The sequence below is a fragment of the Moschus berezovskii genome, chromosome 23 (assembly GCF_049115385.1).
Source record: "Moschus berezovskii isolate FMDL1 chromosome 23, NW_MosBer_1.0, whole genome shotgun sequence".
Taxonomy (NCBI): domain Eukaryota; kingdom Metazoa; phylum Chordata; class Mammalia; order Artiodactyla; family Moschidae; genus Moschus; species Moschus berezovskii.
Window position 1 is genome coordinate 41,253,154 of NC_142482.1, and position 12,501 is coordinate 41,265,654.

The 12,501-nt window shown below is 37.3% G+C and overlaps 2 protein-coding genes and 2 non-coding genes across 4 annotated transcripts; all 4 read left to right on the plus strand.

Annotated features, from left to right (window-relative positions):
• Positions 1-873: 873 nt before the first annotated feature.
• On the plus strand, positions 874-2,410 carry LOC129543808 (SCAN domain-containing protein 3). Its single transcript, XM_055407132.2, has one exon. The coding sequence runs from the start codon at positions 923-925 to the stop codon at positions 2,408-2,410; it is 1,488 nt and encodes a 495-aa protein (XP_055263107.2). The 5' UTR covers positions 874-922.
• A 2,158-nt stretch (positions 2,411-4,568) lies between these two features.
• LOC148774166 (SCAN domain-containing protein 3) lies at positions 4,569-6,658 on the plus strand. The gene has a single exon (XM_088831449.1). It carries the CDS (start codon positions 4,596-4,598, stop codon positions 6,510-6,512), a length of 1,917 nt encoding a protein of 638 aa, XP_088687575.1. The 5' UTR covers positions 4,569-4,595; the 3' UTR covers positions 6,513-6,658.
• Positions 6,659-8,336: 1,678 nt separating this feature from the next.
• TRNAT-UGU (transfer RNA threonine (anticodon UGU)) lies at positions 8,337-8,410 on the plus strand. The gene has a single exon. It is a non-coding gene; the product is annotated as a tRNA-Thr (tRNA).
• A 3,847-nt stretch (positions 8,411-12,257) lies between these two features.
• On the plus strand, positions 12,258-12,330 carry TRNAR-UCG (transfer RNA arginine (anticodon UCG)). Its single transcript has one exon. It is a non-coding gene; the product is annotated as a tRNA-Arg (tRNA).
• The last annotated feature ends 171 nt before the right edge of the window (positions 12,331-12,501 follow it).

Sequence of the window (12,501 nt, forward strand, 5' to 3'; positions counted from 1 at the left end):
TGATTTATTTAAATGTTTCTATTATTATGAATAGTCTAAACATTTATTTTAATATGTTATATTAAGCCAGAAGTTTTTCACTCCTTCAGGTTCATCTGCTGTTCTTTCTTTATCAAAATCAGTAGTAAAGGTATTTATATTGGGTTTATAGCTTTACAAGCACCAAAAGGGAGCTGATGTAAATATATGATCTTTAAACTTAAGCCCCAGATATTTCTATACCAGCTAACATGACTGAATAAAACAAAATGTGGTATAGCCTGAGACTTAAAAAAAAGACAAAAACACCTATTAGGACTTCCTTGATGGTTCAGTAGTTAAGCATCCATTCCCTGGTGGTCCAGTCCCCTTGCAGTGGAGGTCAAGGAACTAAGATCCTTTGTGCCAAGGAGGAACTGCTGAACCTGTGGACTCCAGAGCTTTGTGACATAGCCAGAGAGTTGGGGTGCTGCAACAAAAGATGCCCCCTGCATGCTGTAACTAAGACCTGGATGCAGCCAAAATAAGTAAATTAATTAATTAAGAAACTATCATTCTATAAAAAAACTATTACTGTATTTCTGAGACTTCTCTAGCCAAAATATAGTTTTTGTGTAATTAATAAATAAATGAAAAAATAATAGCATCAACTTGTTTTCTGTTTTACATAAAACAGTGCTTTAAGGTTAACCCTGGATACTGCTCTGGAAAGTCATAACCTGGCTTTCTACTCTTTATCAGAACTTTTTGTTCCTGGCTACCTCTCTTTATTCCTCCAAAGGTTAGACTTTTCGATCAAAATTGTGCTGCTCCTCTTGTCTGTTCATATCTACTTCTACTCCAAGTTCTAGTGGTTATTTGGGCAATATGGTATTTAGATTATATTCCCAAATATTCTAATTTGTTTTTCATTTATATTTTAGGATCATTTTTGTGGCTTTCCATGATGTCTCAAAGCATGGGTGATGATAACTTTAGTAGTTTAGATACTAATGAAGCAGAAATCGAACCAGAAAACATGAGAGAAAAGTTCTTCAGAAGCTTAGCAGTGTTACTGGAAAACAAGAGTAATAACACCAAGATATTTTCTAAAGCAAAGTACTGTCAATTAATCAGGGAAGTGAAAGAGGCTAAGGCTAAGGAAAAAAAAGAATCAATTGACTACCGGCGCTTGGCTAGATTTGATGTGATCATTGTACAAGGTCATGAGAAGCTCATTGAGGCTATAAATGGGGAAACAGATAAAATACGGTATTATTTACACAGTGAGGACTTATTTGACATATTGCATGATACACATCTCAGCATTGGACATGGTGGACGTACCCGCATGGAAAAAGAGTTACAAGCAAAATACAAGAACATCACAAAAGAAGTTATAATGCTATACTTGACACTTTGCAAACCATGCCAACAGAAAAATTCAAAACTCAAGAAAGCTCTAACATCAAAGCCAATTAAGGAAGTTAACTCAAGATGCCAAGTGGATCTTATAGACATGCAATTGAATCCTGATGGAGAGTATAAATTTATTATGCATTATCAAGACTTTCGTACAAACTTGAGTTTTTTGCGGTCATTAAAATCTAAAAGGCCTAAAGAGGTTGCACATGCTCTTTTAGATATTTTTACAATTATTGGAGCACCCAGTGTTCTACAGTCTGACAGTGGGAGGGAATTTTCAAGCCAGATTGTCAGTGAACTTAGTAATATTTGGCCAGAACTTAAAATTGTTCATGGGAATCCTCAGCCCTGCCAAAGCCTAAGTTCTATAAATCAAGTTAATGAGGATATCCAAAATCGGATTATCTCCTGGATGCAAACTAACAATTCATCACACTGGGCTGAATTTTTGTGGTTTATTCAAATGACCCAAAATCAACCCCATCACAGAGGCATGCAGCAGACTGTATGTGAGGGTGCATTTAGCTCTGAAGCTAAACTGGGTCTCTCTCATTCTCAGTCAACTGAAGAACTTGTTGCCAGCCTGAACACAGAAAATGAATTGGAACAGGCTGATAAAGAATCAGAAAATACTCTAAGAGCCCAATATGAAGAAAACATTGAGATTGGAACAGATAGTAGTGATATTGAAGAGATTCTTTCTATTACTCCTAAGGTAACCCAAAAAACTGTTCCTGAAAGCAGACTGAATTTTTTATCATGTGTGGGTTGTGGAAAAGAATGCATAGGTGCTAACAGTTGTGAATCTTGTTGTAGAAACATCCATCCAATCTGTGGAGTGCCCTCTCAACTTGAGACTGAGGGTTATTGTAATAAAATAACTTGCAATCTTTGCTACCAGAGCACTACAATGAAAAGGAAACATGATGAGGTTCCAAAAAGTTTGACTGTTCAACCTTTCAAAATGTTAAAGCCATCGGAGACACTGTTTTCATCAGACAAAGTAGGAGATTGGGTAAGAATTTGAGTGTAGATCAAAGAATTTGCTGTAGATCAAAGCAAGGCCTCTTTCTACTTTACTGTGATCATGATGAGTGAGAAAGTTTTGACATGGCACACTAAAGCACAATGATGGCCATCTTGGATATATTTTCTCCAAAAAAGGTCAATTACTTTTAACATCCTCCCTCCACTGATTTTTCAAGTTGGAAGTTATAACCTTGGATACTGCTTTGTTTATTGTTCTGGAGTGAGCAGCAGTAATATCTCTTGTTTCTGATGTCAAGCATTTCTGAGGGGGGATGAGAAAGCTAGGATCCAGGGGACAAATGGTATGCCTTGTGGTATGTTTCTACAGAAGGATAAATTTGGGAACAGATGAACTTACTGTTACATTGTTTTAGTTATATGTAAGTTTGGGTGGAGAGGTAAGCTAAGAAAGGGCATCTCAGGTCAAGTGAAGAAATATTTAGGAAGGGCAGGGAATGATAAATTTGGTTGGGAAACATGAGTTTGTGTTGAGAAATTTTGGTTTTAGGATTAAAATGCAGAGTGTGAAATAAGACCAAAGAGATTTTTCAATCATTAGGTTTTATAAAGTAGAGCTAATATGTGTTCAAGTTAGTGTTTTGAAATATGAAAGTTACACATGATTTGGGCCAGTGGTATTCAGAGTTTGTTCTTCAGACCAGTGCTGGTCTGCAAACTGTCATACTAGTTCATAATGAGGTAAGTACACATATTGAGAGTACTTGGAAATTACAACAATATGACATTGCTGATACCAAGCACATGATTAATGAACTCATCTTTTCAAATAGAATATTCAGGTTTTTTTTTTTCCCCAATTTTATTAGGATATAATTGACACATGGCATTGTGGAAGCTTAAGGTATACAGTATAATGATTTGACTTACATATATTATGAAATGATTACTGCAATAAATTTAGTTGTCCATCATCTCATATAGATACGAAAAAAGGAAAACAATTTCTTGTGATGAGGACTCTTGGAATTTGCTCTATCAACAACTTTCAACTGTACCACACAGCAGTATTACCTAGAATATTCAGTTTTGATGTTAAGCTCTCAAGGTGAATCACATGTGATAGCATTTGTAAATTAGTCAAGCACAATAGGTTCACATTAAAATGTGTGATATGCTGTTTAGCTTGTCAGCTGTAACCCAAAAGTGTGTAAAACTGAGAAAATGTAAGCATTTACTTATCTTTATAATTTAATTTTAAAATCATTTTATATTTTTAATCAAGCCTGGTTTTGCAAAACTTTTAAACATTGAAGTATAGTTGATTTATGTTAGTTTCAAGTATACAGCACAGTGATTCAGTTTATATATTTATATATACGTATATGTATATACATGTTGTGTGTATATATATATATATATATATACACACACACACATTCTTTTTTCAGATCCTTTTCCCTTATAGGTCATTACAAAATATTTAGTATATTCCCTATGCTATACAGTAGGACCTTGTTGGTTGTCTATTTTATATATAGTAGTATATATATGTTAATCCCAATCTCCTAATTTATCCCTCCCCTGTCTTTCTCCCTTGGTTACTGACCATAAGTTTGTTTCTATGTCTGTGAGTCTCTTTCTGTTTTGGAAATAAGTTCATTTGTATCTTTTGTTTAGATTCCACTTATAAGCAATGTCATTTATTTATCTTTCTTTTTCAGGCTTACTTCACTGAATATGATAATTTCTAGGTCCATACATGTTGCTGCAGATGGCATTACTTCATTCTTTTTTATGGCTGAGTAATGTTCCATTGTATATATGTACTACATCTTCTTTATCCATTCATCTGTTCGTGGACCTTTAGGTTGCCTCCATGTCTTGGCTATTGTAAATAGTGCTGCAATGAACATTGGGGTGTATATATCATTTTGAATTATAGTTTTCTCTGAATATATGCCCAGGAGTGGATTTGCAGGATCATACAATAACTCTATTTTTTGTTTTTTGAGGCACTTCCATACTGTTCTCCATAGCGGCTATACCAATTTACATTCTTACCAACAGTGTAGAAGAAGGGTTCCTTTTTCTCCATATCTTTCCAGCCTTTATTATTTGTAGATTTTTTGATGATGCAAGCCTAGTTTTTAATTTTTAGTTTAACATTATTAATAAAGAGGAAAATAAAATTTGTATTGCTTATTTTTAATTCTAATTTTCAGATGACAAAGCAAGCTTCACTGGACTTTTTTGTGAAGAAAAGACACACCTGTTCTGAATATGGCAATAGTAGCAAAAGAAATGGTAACAATGGAAGTCATCTTGAGGGAGTGAAAACCAAAAGAGTTCATACTAGCTTTACTCGGAAGTATGATCCCTCATATATTGAGTTTGGTTTCATAGCCATAATTGATGGTGAAGTGCTGAAACCACAGTGTATTATTTGTGGCGATGTACTGGCTAATGAAGCGATGAAACCATCGAAACTTAAGCGGCATCTATATTCAAAACATAAAGAAATAAGTTCACAACCAAAAGAATTCTTTGAAAGAAAGAGTAATGAATTGAAAAGCCAACCAAAGCATGTGTTCAATGTTTCTCACATAAACATTAGTGCTTTGAGGGCTTCTTATAAAGTAGCACTTCCAGTTGCTAAGTCTAAAACACCATACACAATTGCTGAGACACTAGTGAAGGACTGCATCAAAGAAGTTTGCTTAGAAATGTTGGGTGAATCTGCAGCAAAGAAGGTAGCTCAAGTACCACTTTCCAATGACACCATAGCTCGTCGTATTCAGGAATTGGCAAATGATATGGAAGACCAACTCATAGAACAAATAAAACTAGCCAAATATTTTTCATTGCAACTTGATGAATGCAGAGATATTGCTAACATGATAATTCTTTTAGTATATGTGAGGTTTGAACATGATGATGATATAAAGGAAGAATTCTTTTTTTCAGCCTCTTTACCAACAAACACAACTAGCTCAGAACTGTATGAAGCTCTGAAGAATTATGTTGTCAACAAATGTGGTTTGGAATTTAAGTTTTGTGTAGGAGTGTGTTCTGATGGTGCAGCTTCAATGACAGGAAAACATTCTGAAGTGATTACCCAGATTAAAGAACTTGCACCAGAATGTAAAATAACACATTGCTTCATTCATCGAGAAAGTCTTGCTATGAAAAAAATATCAGCTGAACTGAATAGTGTGCTTACTGACATAGTAAAAATTGTGAATTATGTAAAATCTAATGCATTAAATTCAAGATTATTTTCTTTATTGTGTGATAATATGGAAGCTGATCATAAGCAACTGTTATTGCATGCTGAAATACGGTGGTTATCCTGGGGAAAAGTTCTATCAAGATTGTTTGAAATACGAAATGAACTCTTAGTATTTCTGCAAAGCAAGAAGCCAGTTTGGTCCCAACTCTTCAAAGATGTGAATTGGATTGCCAAACTTGCTTATTTATCTGATATCTTCAGTATTTTTAATGATCTTAATGTTTGCATGCAAGGAAAGAGTGCAACATGTTTTTCGATGGCAGATAAGATTGAAGGACAAAAACAAAAGTTAAAAGCTTGGAAAAAAAGAGTTTCTACAGATTGTTATGACATGTTCCATAATTTAACAACAGTTATCAATGAAGTAGCTAATGATCTTGATACTGCACATCTACGAAAAGTTGTCAGTGAACATCTTACAAATTTGTTAGATTGTTTTGAATTGTACTTTCCTTCAAAAGAAGATCCACGCATAGGAAATTCATGGATACAAAATCCATTTCTTTCATCAAAAGATAATTTAAATTTAACTATAATCCTACAGGATAAGTTGTTGAAGCTGGCTACTGATGAAGGATTGAAAATGAATTTTGAAAATACAGCGTCACTTGCTTCATTTTGGATAAAAGTTAAAAATGAGTATCCTGAGCTTGCTGAGATTGCTTTAAAATCTCTTCTTCTGTTCCCCTCAACATACCTCTGTGAGACTGGGTTCTCTACCTTAAGTGTTATTAAAACAAAACATAGAAACAGTTTAAATATACATTATCCCTTGAGAGTAGCATTGTCATCAATCCAACCTAGATTAGACAAATTAACAAGCAAGAAGCAAGCTCACTTATCACATTAAAAATTTTAAATACTGATTTATAATGTGTTAATTCAAAGTATACGTATAGGCATTATGGAACTGTGAAAAGTTTTGATTAAATTAGCAATTCTATATATAAATTGCCTATATGTACACTAAAGTGTGCGGTTTTTATACGTCTCTTATTTTCCCTGTCAAATTTGTTATATTTATTAGGATGTAATTTTAAATCTGTTCATTCTAACATTAAAAATTTTGGTCTTTTATATTGTATGTATTTTTATTATTTTATTAAGTTACTAAAATTAAAGGATGACTTCAAGATGGGGAATAATTTCTTTGAAATGGCAGACTTAATCAGTGAAGTGAATTCAAGGGGTAGAATTAGAATTTGAATGCAAGGGTGGGTGTCAGTAAGATGTTAAATTTGTAAAACTGATTTTGGGTGGTTTGGTTGGAAGTTGATGATAAGTTTGTTTTGCAGGTGCATGTTTAGATGCAGTGTTTAAGTGGGTAAAGTGGGGGAAAACCATCAAATGCTTATAAAAATTCAATGGGAAAAAGCCTAAATAAACTTTCACAGGATAAAATGTATCATGTTTATTCAACAGTAGTTGAATACAGTAGTAAAAGTGAGATATTGCGGAGAGAATCCTGGGGGGTGATGAAATGTTCTATCTTCTTTGTGGTAGTGTTCACTATTAATAGTGTTTACTATTAGCCATATGCAAAGTAGTCAGTCACAGTCTCAGATGAGAGTGTATCTGGGTGTACAGCTGCTGTCAAGAACTACCTTGTTCTTACTCTTCTTAACTAACTGTGGTTTCATCTTTCATCTTTTCTCCTACTCCCATCCCAAATACATAGCAATGACAGATTATATTGACTGAATTTTTACAGTGCCCACATTAGCCCAGCTTATCTTTACAAACTGATGCTCGTGTTTCCCAAACTAAAAACTTAAAAGCCACAAAACTGAACATTTTCAACACAGACAAGGAAGAGATGGACAAATAAATTTTTAAAAAGAAAAAAGTTCTGAGTTTCACAAATGAGACTATATGGGATGGTAGTTGTGAAAAATTATTATTTTCAAAAGTATTTACTGCCTCTTCCTGGGATATGATTGTATTGCCCCACTCCACAGATACCAGATTTGACTTATTTCACTCTGGATAATGAAATGTGAGCAGAATTGACGTGGTATTTTTGGGCACCAAGAAACAGTTCTTGATTTGCCATATTTTTTTTCTTCGTTTGTCAAGAGACCATCAATGTTTCAGGTAGAGATGGCTCCCTCATCCTGGAGTCATGGTAGAAAAATAGCAGGAGCAGGATATTTTACTCTAAGCTGCCATGATTCTTGGGGTTGTTTCTTTCTGCAGCATGTGAAAATGCTGTACTGACAATGTGGTTGAATTAGCATCAGAGGGCTTCCCTGATGGTAATGAATTAGCATCAGAAAATGAGTTCGTCTTAACTCCAGTTCTTCGCCATCTGTGCAAACTTGAACAAGTCCTTAAACGTTTTTGGAGTTGAATATAAAATAGGAATGATAATATGCTCAGTATTTGGGGTTGCTTTTGATGTTCAGAGAGGCAAATTTTGGTAAATTCCAAAGTGCTATAGAAATATAATGTATTACAATCTTTTTACTCAAATTCAGGACTCAGATGTGGTGTCTGTGGCCTCATTTTAACATCTATGTCGCTGTGAGGCATAGTAATCACATTGTCAAGCCCTTTGTTCAGTCACTGAAATGGGCACAACCTGTATATAAATAAGATTGGAAAAGATCTGGATAGTTGTCAAAGTAAGAAAGAAAATTGATTTAAAGTTTCTTTCGGAAATTGTACTTTGTCTGGCTCTGTGGCTTAGTTGGTTAAAGCGCCTGTCTTGTAAACAGGAGATCCTGGGTTCGAATCCCAGTAGGGCCTATTTTGCACGCCTCTTTGTTCCTAAGAAAGGATGAGGATTTCAGTACTACAGTTCTGTTCTGATTTCCGTACTACAGTACCACCCCCCTGCCTCCTCCCGATCCCGAAAAAGGCAGAACCCTAAGAATGATCACAAACCCTTCTTCCCCTCACAGAAGTACCAACCCCCTGCCTCCTTCCGATCCCGAAAAAGGCAGACCCCTAAGAATGATCGTAAATCTCTGCAACCCTCTTCTTCCCGTCACAAAAAGGCAAGTGAACTTGCGAAGGTCATTTTCTGGGTAAATAAACCTCTTCACTTCCATTATGGGATGGTTGTCCCCATCCCGGGAGGGGTCAGAGAGGTGTTGAATACGCACGTTCCCGCAGTTTCGGGCAACATGGATTGACTGTGGTTGCCAGAGGGGAGGGGCGTGGAGGGATGAGTGACAGGTGAGAGAGATTGAGGCACAAAATTCCAGTTACAAAATAAATCAGTCATGAAGGTAAAATGTACAGCCTGAGGAATACAGTAAAAAAAAATTGTAATATCTTTGTATGGTAACTCGAATTATCATGGTAATTATTTTGAAATAGAAATATCAAATCACCATATTGTGCAACTGGAACTAACATAGAATTCGTAGGTCAATTATACTTCAACTAAAAAAAGAAACTTTCTGTAAACAAAAGAAAACCTGAATCAACATAACAGTTTTTTTCACTAGCCCAGCTGGCACTAGCATTTCTATAGCATTGAAATAGAGTTGAAATAGAGTCTTGCATTCACCAGCCGAATTTGTTTGGTTATGGATAATTGTTTTTCATCTATCTTTTTATCTAGTTTGTCATATTTTTTCCCCATTTTCAGTTTGTCCATTTCTCTTACATGTAATTACAGATATATGGAAATCATATATGTTGCTTGCCAAAAAAAGTGTAGTAAAGTCACTTGCTGTGACTCTGTAAGTCCACTCATGAGTGTGCATCTATCTTGCAATCATTCAGCTGAAATGAAATGGTCACCGTACCCAAATGATTCAAATGGCGAGATCGATAATGCTACAGATGTACCAGGGAGATGTGAAAACATTTATCTTTCACATAATGAAGTCTTCTGGGGAGACTAGGGGAAGCTCTCAGGTAAGTCTAAAAATGGCTTGGAAGAGCAGGGAGGGTGATGGGCTTTGGTTTTTACAGGGTTAGAGGGCAGGCTGTGGAAGGGAGAGGGCAGTGAAGATTCCTAAGTGAGAATCAGGACTAGCGTGGTTTGATCTTCCCTCTGAGAGAGTGTAAGCACTTTCTTATGGGCTGGCTTAGTGACAGGTCTTGAAAGCTATCAGCAAATATAAAAAATGGGGTCAATTTCTTAATTACAGTTTTCAATAGAAATCTGTGTACAGGTCCACAGAAAAGCATATACAAAAGTGTTCCTAACAGCCCTATTCACAATTTTCACAAACTGAAAATAAGTCATATATCCACCACCGCTGCTGTTGCTGCTGCTGCAGAGTCACTTCAGTCGTGTCCGACTCTGTGTGACCCCATAGACGGAAGCCCACCAGGTTCCCCCGTCCCTGGGATTCTCCAGGCAAGAACACTGGAGTGGGTTGCTATTTCCTTCTCCAATGTGTGAAAGTGAAAAGTGAAAGTGAAGTCGCCCCGTCGTGTCCGACCCCTAGCGACCCCATGGACTGCAGCCTACCAGGCTCCTCCATCCATGGGATTTTCTAGGCAATAGTACTGGAGTGGCTTGCCATTGCCTTCTCCGATATCCACCACTAGAATGGATAAATTGTGGGATATTAATACAATATGATTATATATGTGTATGACTATATATATATATAAACACAAATAACATCATTGAATGCAACGACATGGATGAACCTCATCAGTTCAGTTCAGTTGCTCAGTCATGTCCGACTCTTTGTGACCCCATGAATCACAGCACGCCAGGCCTCCCTGTCCATCACAAACCCCCGGAGTTCACTCAAACTCATGTCCATCGAGTCAGTGATGCCATCCAGCCACCTCATCCTCTGTCGTCCCCTTCTCCTCCTGCCCCCAGTCCCTCCCACATCAGAGTCTTTTCCAATGAGTCAACTCTTCGCATGAGGTGGCCAAAGTATTGGACTTTCAGTTTTAGCATCAGTCCTTCCAATGAACACCCAGGACTGATCTCCTTTAGAATGGACTGTTTGGGTCTCCTTGCAGTCCAAGGGACTCTCAAGAGTCTTCTCCAACACCACAGCAGATGGTGATTGCAGCCATGAAATTAAAAGACGCTTACTCCTTGGAAGGAAAGCTATGACCAACCTAGATAGCATATTAAAAAACAGAGACATTACTTTGCCGACAAAGGTCCGTCTAGTCAAGGCTATGGTTTTTCCAGTGTTCATGTATGGATGTGAGAGTTGGACGGTGAAGAAAGCTGAGTGCCAAAGAATTGATGCTTTTGAACTGTGCTGTTGGATGAACCTCATAGTGCTGCACAAAAGTAGCCAGACATGAGAGTACATATTGTAAAATTCTATTTATATGTTATTTAAAATGTGCAAAGCTAATAGATGATAATCAGAGTCCAAAATGTGATTACCCTTAAGAAGAAAGTAGTTAGGAGGCACATGAGAGGGGCTTCTGGTATTTCTTGACACATATAACCTAGGTGACAAAACTTAATTCTTGATTCAATTTGATAGAAATAGTGGCAATAAATTGGAACAAAAGATCTGAGAGTTCATAGACATGTTCTCTTTGTAAATATTCAGTTATATATACATTTATATATACATATATAAGGGCTTCCCTGGTGGCTCAACTTTTCCGGGCGGGGAGCCCGAATGCTCTGAGAAGGCAGGTTGGATGAAGACCAATATCAGGCCCTGGCAGTTCCTAATAATGGGGAATGAAGCCCCCCAAATGCCTCAGATTCCATCTGGGTTGCTTTCACCGCTCCCACCGCACCCCTCAGAAACAGGGTCCAAAGCAGGCGGTGTGACTAACTCCTCCAGGCCTCCCGCGCGCCTTCCCACCACCCGTGTGCTTTCCTCGTCCGCATCATTATTAATGGGGGGTCGAGATCCGCTGAGATGAGAGTGGCTGGGGGAAATGAACTGGAAAGGAAACAGACAACTACAACAAACTGACTCAAAATCCAAGCTTTCTAACCTGAAGAATGGTTCCTTCCCTCTCAGTCACACAACCCCTCAACCCAGTGGCTGCACAAGAGGTGGGACATTTTCTAATTTCTCAGTAAGTACAATCGTTGGGGTTTTTTACTAAGGTGTCCCTGGAGGTTACTCAGTGGGCCTGTTCTTCGTGCTTTCCAAGAAGTGTCCCGCCTAGGAAGACGCTTCTCAATTCAATCCTAATTGAAGACGTCTTGGCAGGATTGGGGGTCCAGCTGAAAGGATGCTAGGAGCGGTGTGTTTGTTGTATTTTTTTTTTTTTTTTGTAATTTTCACTTATTCCCATAGGATCTTAATTTTGACTTTGTCTTCATTCTGAAGGTAAATCGAGCCTTTGTAGCCGTGATTACAGAAAGATATTTCAATCCTTTTCTGCTGCTTCTTCTTTTTTTTTTTACAGGTTAATCAACCGACTAAAGAGGCATTACAATGCAAGTGTAAAATTTTGTTCAGAAAAGAAATTTGGTGTCAGGCTAAGGGTAGGAGTTTGGAGAAAAGCGGAATTTCCATTTTGCCCTAGTCTCTAACCATAACTTCTTAAAAGAAGTTACTTGGGTTTTGTACCAATGACACAATCTTTTAAGTAAAATTGATGGGAAAGGTATCTTTTCATATAGTAACAAGAATAGCCCAGATTCTCAATACTTGTAATATTTTCCTTCACCTTAGGAGCGGAGGACCACGTGGCCTAATGGATAAGGCGTCTGACTTCGGATCAGAAGATTGAGGGTTCGAATCCCTTCGTGGTTGTGGTTTCCTTTTTCACACTCCTGCTACCTTTACCCAGATACCACTGTCCCAGCTCTCAAATCCCAGATTATAGCATCACTTTGGGTATAAGTGATTCAGTAAGTGGGGTCGGCGCCAGCCCTCTCCATCGAGCCTTTTGTACTGTAGGAGTCCTTGGTCAGGCAGGCACGC

Excerpts from the sequence above, each read along its gene's own strand:
- LOC129543808 (XM_055407132.2), top strand. The coding sequence starts at position 923 with ATGATGTCTCAAAGCATGGGTGATGATAACTTTAGTAGTTTAGATACT.
- LOC148774166 (XM_088831449.1), top strand. The coding sequence starts at position 4,596 with ATGACAAAGCAAGCTTCACTGGACTTTTTTGTGAAGAAAAGACACACC.